Source organism: Anastrepha obliqua, chromosome 3 (assembly GCF_027943255.1).
Source record: "Anastrepha obliqua isolate idAnaObli1 chromosome 3, idAnaObli1_1.0, whole genome shotgun sequence".
NCBI classification, from domain to species: domain Eukaryota; kingdom Metazoa; phylum Arthropoda; class Insecta; order Diptera; family Tephritidae; genus Anastrepha; species Anastrepha obliqua.
Genome location: NC_072894.1, coordinates 38,058,737 through 38,072,733, shown reverse-complemented (window position 1 = coordinate 38,072,733; position 13,997 = coordinate 38,058,737). Strand labels below are relative to the sequence as shown.

General features: G+C 36.4%; 1 protein-coding gene across 1 annotated transcript; it reads right to left on the bottom strand.

Moving 5' to 3' along the window:
• Positions 1–284: 284 nt before the first annotated feature.
• Positions 285–1,913, bottom strand: LOC129241921 (uncharacterized). Its single transcript, XM_054878471.1, has 2 exons — positions 1,697–1,913; positions 285–1,531 (listed from the first exon to the last, which is right to left on the bottom strand). Exon 2 carries the CDS (start codon positions 1,491–1,493, stop codon positions 285–287), a length of 1,209 nt encoding a protein of 402 aa, XP_054734446.1. The 5' UTR covers positions 1,494–1,531; positions 1,697–1,913.
• Between the last annotated feature and the right edge of the window lie 12,084 nt (positions 1,914–13,997).

Below are 13,997 nucleotides of genomic sequence, written 5' to 3'. Positions count from 1 at the left end.
GGATAATATGGGTCCCTGGCTGTTTTATTGTTATAATTTTTATTTTTAATTTGATTTTTTTTGTATCTGGAAATTACTTCCTTAATAATTTGCTTATAAAGTATGACCACACCTGTTGACATCCAAAAGAAAAGGAAAGTTTATTGCAGCTAACATAAGTTAGCTGCGGTTCAATATTAAACCTCGCTCACATATATGTAATATATTACAACATCTCGTTCAGAGGAGATAATTTTATTGTATGTGACATGAACATTCCCGGGCCCAAGGACGACAGTACTTCACTAAACGGAGAAATTAGAATTGTTTCCAGCAGAGCCGTTGGAGGTAATTGGTTTATCGCCAGGTTGAATGGCTGTGCCCCGACTCACAGCCGTATCGTTGCTGCCTTCAACAATCCTATCTTCCGTTAATTTGGAAGGGTTCACGTTAGGTAGAAAACAAATTTTACGAATAGGTCTCTTGAAAAATTTTCCTTTACATTTCAAAGTGACTACTCGGGTTAGTCCATCAGGTCCTGGATGCATTTCAACTATGCGCGCTAAAGGCCACCTGCCAGGTGGACATCTTTCGTCATACATCAGAACTAGGTCGCCGATTTTAGCATTGATACGAGTAGTGGTCCATTTCGGACGGCTTTGTAGTCGACTGAGATACTCCGAATACCAGCGACGCCAAAAGTGTTGTTTTAAGCGTTCAACCATACGCCACCGACTTAATCCAGAAGTAGCGAAATCAAGTAAGTTTTCATCAGGAATATTAAGAGTTGGTTCTCCAATTAAAAAATGTCCTGGTGTAAGTGCGTCGCAGTTTTCCTCATCTTCATTGAGCGGACAAAGAGGACGCGAATTCAGGCAAGCTTCTATTTGATATAAAAGTGTAGTCAACTCTTCGAAATTCAAAACGCGGTCTTGCAAGACACGCTTAAGGTGAAATTTTGTGGATTTTACCCCAGCTTCCCATAAACCACCGAAGTGTGGAGAGGCTGGCGGAATAAAATTCCAAGCTGTGCCTTCGCTAGCAAAACATGCTCTGAGGTCTTCCGGTATTGATGCTGTGTTGCGCTGATGCATGGTGTGCAGTAGACTGCTGGCACCAACGAAGTTTGTCCCACAATCTGAGTATAGTTGCGTACATTTTCCTCTACGTGAAATGAAGCGCCGAAAAGCTGCGATAAAGGCCTCAGTAGATAAGCTGGAGACACATTCCAAGTGGACTGCCTTTGATACCATACATAGAAATATACAAATATACCCCTTTGATGTTCTAGCATTACGAAGAGACGATTGGCGTACATCAATTGGACCAGCAAAATCGACGCCGCTATGTAAGAATGGTCGCGCTGGAGTCAATCGAACCGCTGGAATTTGTCCCATAAGTTGTTCTGCTACTTTCGCTGTATATCTAAAGCATACCAAACAACGCTTTAATACAGTTTCCGCAATTCTACGCGCATTTGGTATCCAATAATTTCGCCTAATGAAAGTTATCATTAGTTGTATACCCCCATGTAACGTTCTTGTATGTGCGTCTGTAAATAAAAGTAGAGTTAGAGGGTTTTTCTTAGATAACAAAAAGGGATGTTTCATATTCTCAGGTATATCAGCGAGTTGTAACCTTCCTCCTACGCGTAGAAATCCTTCTCCACAAATGAAAGGGTTCAGTTTCTTGATCGGATTGCTCTTCTGTAGCTCACCTGTTTGTAACAATTGCTTTATTTCTTCATGATATTCGTAGCGTTGGGACAAATATAGCAGACGATTGAATGCCGATTTCAACTCTGCGGCTGTTAGGTTTCCAAAGCGCCGAGGTTGAGAAGTTGCATTGTAATAAAAACGAAAAATATAGGCTGTCACAGAAATTGTTTTACCTAAAGTAGAAAATTTGTATAAAATTTGTGGATAACTTGAAGAATTGATATGCAAGATGTTGACCACATTTCGTTTTTCAAGGGTGGTCTCCTTCCTATAGTCAATATCACTTGGCCATGCACTCTCGTTTTGAAGTAGTCACTCAGGGCCATGCCACCAGAGAGGATGAATTGATAAATTGTCTGGTAGAATGCCTTTCGTTGCACAATCTGCGGGGTTGTCGGATGTAGGAATATATCGCCACTGGCTGACGTTTGTAAGACGCTGAATCTCTGCTACGCGGTTTGCTACAAACACTGTCCAACGAATCGGCTCCGCTCTAATCCACGCTAAAACTGTCGTACTATCGCTCCACAAAGCAATATTTTCAACACACCCCTGCAAAGATTTCACTACCTTATCTACCAGTTGGGCAAGTAAATGAGATGCGCAGAGCTCCAGCTTAGGTATTGTGAGTAATTTTACGGGAGCCACCCTTGTCTTACTCTGAAGCAGTTGCACAACTACTTCTCCATTTTCCATGATTGTTCTCGAGTAAACCACGGCTGCATAAGCAACTTGCGATGCATCACAAAAACCATGTAAACAGCATCGCCTTGATTTTGAAGTGCCTATAAACCTGTCAATTTTAATATTTTCTAAACAAGGAAGCGCTTTGCGATACTCGAGCCATTCGCTTTTTATACAATTAGGAAGCTCATCATCCCAACTAATACCAAGACGCCACAACTTTTGAAACATAATTTTAGCTATTATGGTTGTTGGTGCTAACCATCCAAGAGGGTCAAATAATTTTGACGCATCAGATAATAAACTTCGTTTGGTAGTTTTATCAGGTATTGGGAAAGAAACAACGAACGAAAAGTAGTCACCCACTGGATGCCATTGCAATCCTAAAGATTTAATGAAATCTGCATCACTAAGTGATACTGCAGTAGAAAATTCCTTCATTTCTTTAGGGATTGATTGAAGAAGATCAGCGCAATTTGAAGACCATTTCCTCAAACAAAATCCTCCAGCCTTTAGTAGTGCACATAGTTCTTGTTGCAGATGAAAAGCCTCGGAAAGACTGTCTGCCCCTGTTATAACGTCATCGACATAAATGTCGCGTAACAATACTTCTGAGGCTAGTGCGTAGGTATCAGACTCATCCTTTGCAAGCTGTTGTAATGTCCTGATAGAAAGAAAGGGAGCGGAAGTTGTACCATAGGTTACAGTTTTTAATTTATATATTTTTATAGGATCCTTTACAGATTCTCTCCAGAGAATATTTTGAAAACGTTGGTGATCAGGGTTTACAACAATTTGCCTAAACATTTTTTCTATGTCAGAGCACATAGCTATTTTATGCCTACGCCAACGAAGTATTATTTGGTGTAAATCGGAATGTAATACAGGTCCGGCCACCAGTTCCTCGTTAAGTGATCGATTATTTTGGTACTTACTCGAACCATCAAATACAACGCGCAGCTTTGTGGTTGTGCTACTAAGCTTTTCTACGCCATGGTGTGGCAAATAATATGAAAGCGGAGTAAGATTTTTGGGGTATTCTCCAACCAACTCCATATGCCCTAAATCTTGATACTCTCTCATAAACTTTAGGTAAGCAATTTGGAAGTTTGGGTTTCTGGCAAACACCCGCTCCATATTCTTTAGTCTAATTAAAGCACCTAAATGAGAATTATGAAACTCTGGTACTGGTTTCCCATTAAGCTCAGCTCGGAAAGGAAGCGATACAATATATCGACCCGTGTTATCCCTTAAGTGTGTAGAAATGAAGTGTTGTTCAGTGGCTATATCTTCAGCAGATTGCGGTCTTATGTTTGGCAATTCTTCTTGTTCCCAAAAACGCTTAAGCTGATCATCTATATGACAAAGATGTGTATTTATTGTTTCAATATTAACCGATGTTGACATTGGTCCGGAGATAACCCATCCAAAATGAGTATTTTGGTAAATAAGTCCACTATCAGTTTTTATTTGAGCGTCTTTCATTAGAAAACCATATACATCAGCGCCCAAGATAAGATCTATGGAACGTGATTTGAAATATTCAGGATCCGCTAGAGGAATATTTGAAATATCAGAACTAAGCTGTAATGGAATAAAACTCTGTTGTGGCAGATATGAACGAAACTTGGGTAAGACATATGCCTTTGCATGTAGTGTATAATCGTATTCTACGCAGGAATACAGTTTAAGATACGCTAATTTCTTTACACAATTTTTCTGCTGCGTGTTTACTCCACGCACTTGTAAAGAAGTGGAACGGCATGGTAATTTATATAATTGTATAAATTGCTCTGTAACGAATGTGCCTTGAGATCCTTGATCTAATAAGGCTCGTGCGGATACAGCACCATTAGGCGTGTCGATTTTTAAAATAATAGTTGCAAGTAGAACTTCACGTTTGCACTCCTGCGAAGAGAAAGGAGCAGTTACATGGAGCCCTTGTATCTGCTTAGTACGAGATGGAGTGACTGACTCAGCAGGTTGTGAGTCTGAAAAAACTTCATGTAATAAAGTATGATGTTTGCGATTACATACGCTGCACGTATGATTAGAAGTGCAATCGCTTGCCGAATGTCCAGGAAAAAGACAGTTGCGACATAACGAATTACGAGTAACAAATTGTTTTCTTTCTGTGGGCGAATAAGCCCTAAATACCCAGCACTTAAAGAGGCGATGCGATTTCTTACAACATAAGCAAGAAATAGAGTTTTCACTTTTGCTTGAGTTTGTTATGTTGAAATTTCGTACCAGTTGGCGTTGAGGAATATTCGCCGACTTAAGTTTTTGAGTATTGTCTACATTGAGAGTTTCCAAAGTACGAAAGCATGTCTCCAAAAACCGAATGAGTTGTTCCAAAGTAGGAAGCTCTCTGGAGGCCTGTAATGACTTTTCCCAATCCTTTCTCGTCTCAGAATCTAGCTTCTGAATGGTCAAATGGACTATAAAGGGGTCCCAATTTGTGGTTGAGACATTAAGGTTGGTTAATGAAGCAATACATTCTTTAGTAGTGTCCAAAAGTGTTCGAATTGCTGAGTGCGAAGCTACAATGCACTTTGGTATCGCGAATAACTTTTTTAACCATGTGTCAACAATAGCACGCTTATTATGGAATCTATCCTCTAATGTTTTCCAAGCAAGATCATAGTTTGCTTCGGTTGCGAAAATATGTTTGATAAGACGTGCAGCTTCTCCAGTGACACAATTTTTTAAATAATACATTTTCTGAATTTTACTGAGTGCACTGTTATTATGCACAAGAGAAGTATAAAGATCACGAAAAGAAAACCATTACAAATAATCACCCGAGAAATTTGGTACGGAGATTTTCGGTAATTTAGCGTCACTGTAAAATGTATCATTTCGATGGGAAGGAGCCACAAATGTACTGTTCAATGCCACCGGTGAAGCTGTAGAGCAGGCTGGCATAGAATCATACAAAAACCCTTTAAAGGTGAAATATAAGTCTTCGAAGCTATCAAAAGTTGCACTAGTCACGTATGGAATTTCATCAACACACACGCCCTCATCCTTTATAGACCTAATTATTTGTTCATGGTTTTTTATAAAGGATGTATATAAATGATCTACTCTTTCACTAATCACCCTAATATACCCCTGAGACAGCGTTTCTGAACGCAGCCCATGTGCCTTTTCTTTAAGCTTCGTCAGCTCGCACAGCAAATGCGTTTGAATTTCTGTAAGTACATTTACCTGATCCATATTAGACAAAATTATTAAGAAAATTTAAATAATATTAGGTTGATTCTGGTGTTCAACTTAAAAACTGGACCGACTGTCCCTGCTCGGGCGCCAAAAAATGTTTTATTGTTATAATTTTTATTTTTAATTTGATTTTTTTTGTATCTGGAAATTACTTCCTTAATAATTTGCTTATAAAGTATGACCACACCTGTTGACATCCAAAAGAAAAGGAAAGTTTATTGCAGCTAACATAAGTTAGCTGCGGTTCAATATTAAACCTCGCTCACATATATGTAATATATTACAACATCTCGTTCAGAGGAGATAATTTTATTGTATGTGACATGAACACTGGCCATCGCGACATTGTGCTTCTTGTTATGGATGCACTAATGAATTCTGTAAATCAAAGATGGATTAGTGCCAATACCTGTGAACTTGCTAGGCAAACATGGACAAGGCTAAATATATGTCTGTCCAAGAGTTTTATAAAATTCAGTGGACTTCAAATTAGGACCTTAGTAGGAGCCCTCACAGGACCTTGTCTCATAGAAAATGACGCAGGCATTTACGTGCATGATTTCTGTCATTACCCCTATGAATGAGGAGAAGTTGGAAACAATTCAATACCTTTTATGCATATGCCCGGCTCTAGTCAGAAGCAGGAACCGATATTTAAGATCCTACTTTTTAATGAATATAGATAATCTATACACCTAAGGTATCAAAGACCAAAAAAGCGCTTTATTCTAAGCTCAGGATGGTTCAATTTGGAAGGGGAAATGTAGCCCAGTCCAGCCCCTGCTGCTCACAACGGACCCATTTCCTGGTCTAAGTGGCATCGCTGTCCCTATGTGCGATGCGGCTACCAAACCTAACCTAATCTAACTAACTTATCGAAACTTTCAAGTTTATCATATCTTGGCAAGCTTAAAGACTGGCTTGACTAAAATGGCTTAGAAGAAACAAATGTTCAAGCGGTAGCCACGGTTTTCAAAAAGCAAGATTTGACAAAAACATAAAAATAGAAATGTATCAACTGAATTCTAGCGCAAAAATGACTGCTCGCTAGCAACGCTTGCTTCGTGATTTGAATTATCAAAAATCTAATTCAAATTTCACAAAAATTTACATCAACCGAAAACCTAGATTTCGGGTTGAATTTGTTTACTGATGAAAACATGGAAACTATTGACGTTAATAGTGGCAATGAGAGCATTACTGATATATCTAATGAAATTTTCTCAAACGAAGCTTTCGAATTGTTAAAGCCAAATTCTGGAGAGCCAAAACCAATCTAATATACATATCTTCTGCATAAAAGACTGTTCGCCGAAATGTAATATTTACATTTATTTTCATTATTACTTTATGCGCACTTATGCACAAAAACGAATACGAATGATATCAATATCTTATATTAAAGTAATAAGTAGTACTCAATTAATTAAAAAAATTCGAAAATAAACTACCTTCCCTTTGAGCGAACACCTCTCTTGGGTGGACAAAAGTTTCACTGTACACATATAAATATATATTTGATATGGTTTTCTAATAGAGATGATTCGATGTTGATATGCTGTGGCTGCCATGTTGTTTTGGGGGCATCTGTCGAATATGTTATTTATTATTCAGTAGCTCTGAATTTGCAAATTACATGCTCTATTTATCTCTCACTAGAGAGACGTAAGTTGGCTACCAAGTTGGTAAAATTTGACCCCGCTAGGCCTCTTCTTGTATGAAATCGCAGGCTTATGGAAAAATGCTGCAAGCGACGGATGCTTTCTAAGTAAACTTTACTCAATACATTCCTCAAATTTTGCCAGACCTATGCTTCAGAATCTTCAAAAATCTGATATTTTCGAATGCATGCGACCAAGCTAAACTGCAGCGGACAATTGAATACTGTCATACGGCTTATACATATATTTTAAATATCAACCTAAACATATATTTTAAATATCAACGAAACACCCGAATATGTTATCTATAAACTTTTAGTCCTTTCCACTGGAAGCCATTTCCGCATGGACTAGCCAGCAACTCGAAGCATTTCTTAGCGCTTTTCGTGAATTTCTTATTTCTAACTTAAAATGATTCCACACGTAAAGTAACACATACAAGTTTTTATATTTTAATGTTTAATATTTATATCTTTAGATCTCTACGAAGATAATTCCTTAAAAATTAGTCTTTGTAATTTTTCTTTGTATGATGCTTGATGTAACAATTGGTGAGTTTCCAATTCAAAAAAGTGGTGAGCGAGAGTCATCTCTGGAGTTGTACTCTTCGAGTACAATTAATTAATTCTAATAACACTTCATACACAGCTTGTTTGGTTCCATCTTGATGTGCTTCTCATAGAAAACAATGTAGAGGAAAAGCTTCTAGAACACCTCTAAGGTCGCATGTGAATATGGTAGTCAAAATATGGTTGCTTGGGTACAGTGTTATCGAATGCAGGATTATCCTATACAAGTACCTTTGAAATGAAATAAATTAAATTATTATGGCTATTTTAGAAATGACAAGAACTGTCATATTTTATGGAACATAATTTAATTAATGGAGCCCCTTTTCTAGTTTTGTAGTTACGTTTGCGGAATAACTAATGCCTTGCATTAAGGATCTGCTGGGTTATTTAAAAATACCAGCTTTTACGAAAAAACTCGTTATAGAGAAGTGGCTTCTATTTGGCATGATACTGTGCGCCATCCTGCAGAAACGAAGAATAGGGCAAAACCATATCGTCTATTTTCATATAAAAAAGTTCGCACGGCTCTGTAATCAAAATGGCGTTTCCACTTCTGTTAAATGTATGTACGCTGAATTGTCACCGAGATGAAAAAATTAGTTTTGCAGCTAAATTCAGCTCTAAATGCAAGACCCCAATTGAGGAGTGACAACAAAGTGAATGGTTGACCATTTGCCTCTAATTACTGGGCGAATTACATATTAGAAGCCTTTTATTTGCGATTTTTACATCAAATTCTTATCACAACTTTTCTCATCTTTGTTTGTGTTTAATGTTTTGTGTAGACAGTGGACTGCGATCACGCATTAACCGGCGGTAGACTATGTGAAATAACTATAAGACTGGGACTTTTGGCAAGCTTTGATAATTTCTTGGTTTCTTCTGTCTAATTATAATAATTTCTTTATGAGAATACAGTTAATTTTTCATTATAAATATGGTACATTTTTTATAAAGAAACATATAAATCAAAATTCTAAACTTTGTATATTAAAAATTCAATAAATTTCTATTAAACTTTTCCATTTTTTAATCAGAATTTTCCGTAAAACCTGAAGTATGCAGTTTTATAGCCCATTAAATTTTGTTATCATACAGCGCATTTCTGAGTACCTTTAAAACGCATTGACTTTTAGAAATTTATTTACTGACAACCTTGTCCATTTTTACCAGGAAAAAATTTCTTGTCACCGTCAATGAAAACAAATGTCAAAAACCAAAAAAATCTCGTTAACCCTGCTTTGATAACCTACGTCTGAGAGACATATGCTTTTTGAATTTTTTGCTCTGCCTCTCGCAAGTATTTTCGGAGCGTATTGTTATTTTCGTTTTGCTCAGTCGTCTAGAGCCGGTTTTTTTGCTGGTTTGTGAAAAGAAGAACAATGGCCCGAAATGAACATTTGGGTGATACCCAAGTTCCTGCGCTTTAACAAGGATTATTGGAAGATTCAGATTCATCTGATAATAATAGTGAAACTGAAAATATAGTGTTTGAGGATGATGTTTATAGCGATATAGAAGATAAGGTTATCGATATCCAACAACCTGATATAATGTAATGAAAAGGAACAATCAATGAAAGTAGTGGAAAGCCAGCCAGGATTTTATATTATAACCAAACAAAAGGGGGAGTCGACACGCTCGCTTGTGTTCAACAGTGTCGTGCTCTAGAAAAACTAAGAGGTGCCCTATGCTAGTATTTTACGGAATGCTCAACATGGCCTTCATAAATTCTTATGTACTGCCATAACCTGCAGTCCAGAAACCAGAAGCCGCTAATTCGAAGAGAGTATATGAAAAATTTGTTTAAGCCATTGGCGTCACCTTGGATGGAAAAGCGATTAGAGGCTTCCATTTTGAGTAATGCTTTGAAGCGGAATATAAAAAATGCTCGACAGTAATAATGAAAACAGAGAAGAGTATGGGCAAAGAAAAAGGTATTGTTCATATTGTCCCTCTAATATAAGACGAATATCAAAAATGATATGCGCTAAAAGCAACAAACCCATATGCGGAGACACAGAAATGATTTATGTAAAATTTGTACTTGATATTGCCAACTTAAAAAAAGTTATATCTTTATTTTAATGCTCAAACAAGGAAGAAAAGTAATAAAAATGTGATAATTATTTGTTTTTAAGCAAACGACAGTTCCTTTTAGAGAAAGCTAAGAATTTTTTTTAATTTATAAGAAGACTGAATTTGTTTTTTTTTTGTTTTTTAATAAAGCATGTAATAAAAAAAAGCTGAAATATAGTTAAAAAAATGTTGTCCTATGAAGAAAAACAATGATACGTCTCAAAGACGTATGGTTTCTTCTTAGTAACTTTCAATAGGGTTATCAAAGCAGCGTTAAAAAGTATGAAATGTTTGGTAAACTTTTGTTGATTTTTGTAAAAGAACGAATTATAATTTTATCAAATTATTACTCAAATTAACTCAAATTAAATTTTTTTCTAAAATATGCCTATAGGTTGTTGTGCTACAGTTATTTAACGCAGTTAATAGGGCAAATTATTACACTTGTTCGTGATGGCTCAGGTACTAATAACAACATACATTACAAATTATCTCGGCTCAAAGGAGGGTAAAAATATAAGTACTTAAAATTTGCCTTTTCCTTTATTCTATTTTCCATTAATTTAAGTTTAAGTAGTTTTGTCTTTTGTTGTTTACACTATTCAACTGGTGAATTACCTTTAAATTTTTATGTTCAAGTACTATTGCAATTCTTCATCTGTCAGAAGCAACAAATGTCGTCGCCGGAACGCTGAGTTCGGTAAGCTGACATATTTTTAATTTGACTGGCGAAAGGAACCACACGACAAAATAGAAAACTAAACAGACATTCTCTTCGAATATGTAGAAGTATGTATGTATATATGCAAGTGTAGCATTTAAACTATAAGATTTTGAAAGACAGACAACTAAAAAATAAATAGAATTAGGTATTTTGTGCTTTTCTTGAGTGGAACTTTAATTTCATTGATTTTGGAAAACATAAATCCTGCTTATTGCATATTTTAGAGTGATCAAGAGAAGTTTAGAAAAATTGAAAAAAAAACAATGTTTTGTAGTAATTTTAATTTTATTTTGAGTCAATGGTAACAATTTAACTGACTAGATTTACGGGGTTACATAATAAAACTTAGGAACTAAAATCTATACTATAAAGGTGAATGTTGGTGAACGTTGTCCGCGCATCACTACGAAACGACAACACCAATTGACGTAAAAATTGTTATACATTCATATTTTCACCCAATTAAGGTTATAGGCATATTTTTATGAGGGAACTCCCTTCCCACAGCCCCCAGGCCGCGCCACCACTCTCATTCGTCACTAATAATCGAATATTTGCTTAAATTTAATCTAAAAATCTTAGTTTTTTCTCTTTCCCACTACTTATAGCACACTCGAGACTTCATAATCCGCATAAGTTCTTCAACTTTGACCCAAACGAAAAGTTCAAAAACGGTTTGAGATAGAAAATTAATAAAAATAATTTTGCTTGATATTTTTCTGATTGGTTGTTTTGATTTTATTCAACGAGGCATAGCAACGGATGCCGGGTATTGTAATATTATTTTCTATGAAATTATTGTTTGTAATTCTTTTATATATGTACATATCCTAAATCCCTAAATGTATATGTTCAAACTCGATAATAAAAAAAAAAATTAGTTAAAAAAGTCAAACCGTTTGTGTTTTATTAAAAAAAGTTCAAAAGTTGAAGCGCTCTTACTGAAAAGCCCTATAATTATACCAGACAAGTGACGTAAACAGAGACCTTGGTCTCCATCAAAATCAGTACTTCTAGAAAGCCGATTAAGCTCTTCAAGTTCTCTTGTGCTATAAGAGGAGCAAAATTAAGGTAACTTGATCTGAGAGCTTCAGCGTAAAATGGTTTATAAGAGCGAAAGAATCTATTAGTAACATTGAAACTTATTTGGCCAAGGACATAATTGGATTTGAAAAAAGTCAGCTAAAAGGTTTACGGAGTCAGATAAAGTCTTTGAGAATGTGTCATTAAACTTCACTCTGCTTGGAGTCCTAGAACATCTCTTTTTCGTATTGATGTATTTTCAGAAAATTTTTTGGTTTCCTTTTCATTCTATTTTACAGCGAGAAATATATTTGATGTACAAAACTTTGTACAGGTATTTGTATATTAACATTTAGATTTTTAAACTTTTTTGCAATGACTTCGTAGTATACCGGGCAGTTTATGTATTTTATATGGGAGTAAAGAACGATTCCTATTAAATACGAAGTGTGTTCAAAAAGTATCGCGGATTTTGAATTTTCGCAGGTTACGTGTATTCGAAATTCGGCTCGATTTTTCTTCGATTTCGATTTGATTCTTCGATGTTTACCTATTTAAAAAGAGGGTTAAAAAAGAACCTGTATCAAATTTTGTAGGAAAACGTGGCATGCCGAGCACTTCAACAACAGACGAAAAAATTTATGAAGTGAAGAAAATGGTATGGGCCAATCGTCGAATCAACGTTGGAGAAGACATATCGATTGGCTCGTGCCATTCAATTTTTTTTTTCAATGATTTGTGCATGAGACGGGTCGCCGCGCCGCAAAATTCGTACCAAAACTGCTCAATTTCGACTCAAAGCAGCATCGCATGAACATTGCAATGAGATGTTGGACTCTGTCTGCGACGACCCAAATTTGCCCCAGAGGGTCATAACTGGTGACAAATCGTGGGTTTATGGTTATGACGTGGAAACCAAAACTCAATCATCTCAATGCAACCTGCCGCACGAACCAAGACGAAAAAAGCGCGCCAAGTTCGGTCGAATGTAAAAATGCTTACCGTTTTCTTCGATTGCAGAGGCGTTGTTCATCACGAGTTCTTGCCACAGGGTAAAACGATCAATTGGAAATATTACCTGCAAGTTATGCGCTGTGCAATTTGCGTGAAGCAATCCGCAAGAAACGCCCGGATTTGTGGAAGAACAAGAATTGGCTCTTGCATCACGATAACGCCCCGCTCACACATCGTTGCTTGTGCGCGACTTTTTGGTCCAAAACAGTGCACGTATGATTCCACAGCCACCGTATTCCCCAAATCTGGCTGTAACTCTTTCTTGTTCCCGAAACTGAAGAGGCACATAAAAGGACGACGCTACGCTACGATTGGCGAGATAAAGACGCCATTGAAGGAGGAGCTGAACAAGATAAACAAAACGATTTTTTGAAGTGCTACGAAGATTGCAAGTGCATAATCTGTCATGGGGATTACTTTAAAGGGGACAAAATAGATATTAATGAATAAATAATTAATTTTTGAAAAAAAAAAACACAAAATTCGGCATACTTTTTGAACACACTTCGTATGCCAAACAACTTATGGAAGAACACTTCGCTATATCAATACTAGTGAACTGGGTTGGTCTATTTGAATTGATAATTTTTTAATTTAGAATTCCTCTACAGCACATATTGCTCATTTGCTGTAAGAGTGTCATAATCCAGAAAATATAATACTTAGTTCTGCCATAGATATGATATTATAATACTTCTTCTAATGAAGCTAGTTTTATTTAATCAGGTAAATATTCAAAAAAAAAAATTTATTTTCATTCGAAATAGTTACCGTTTGCACAAGCCTTCAAAACGATTAGGCCATTCAGTTGTTGCAGCACGCATGGTGTCCATGGACGTTGCTGCTCGAACCAAAGATTGTTTAAGACTATCCAAACTTCTGTGAGGAAATGTTCTCCGATACTGACCACAAACTGTAGTTCAATGGATTCAGATCTGGACTTCCAGACAAGCAATTTTCTGCGACTATGTACCCTGGAATATTGTTTTTCGGCTACTAGTGTGTGTTTTTTGCCTCATGAGCTGGAACGGAATCTTGCTGGAAAATTCAACCCTTTCCATTGCAGGGAGTACTGCTTCACCACGCTTTCAAAACATCATCCTGGTATACTTTTGCGAATTCTTCACTTCTCTTTCTGTCTGTCACTTTAGACGTTTGAGAAAAACGATTGATCGTGCGGTAAACAAACAATCTCGAAATATTAAGTTTTTTCAGCAAAACATAAATCTCACTTGCCCTTTATCAGACTTAATGCAATCACTGTAACGCAATTTGTTGGCAAGCATAATTTGCTACGAAACTGAGTATAATTTATGAG

What these genes read in the sequence shown, in the direction of transcription:
- LOC129241921 (XM_054878471.1), bottom strand. Translation starts at nt 1,493, where the DNA reads ATGATAACTTTCATTAGGCGAAATTATTGGATACCAAATGCGCGTAGA.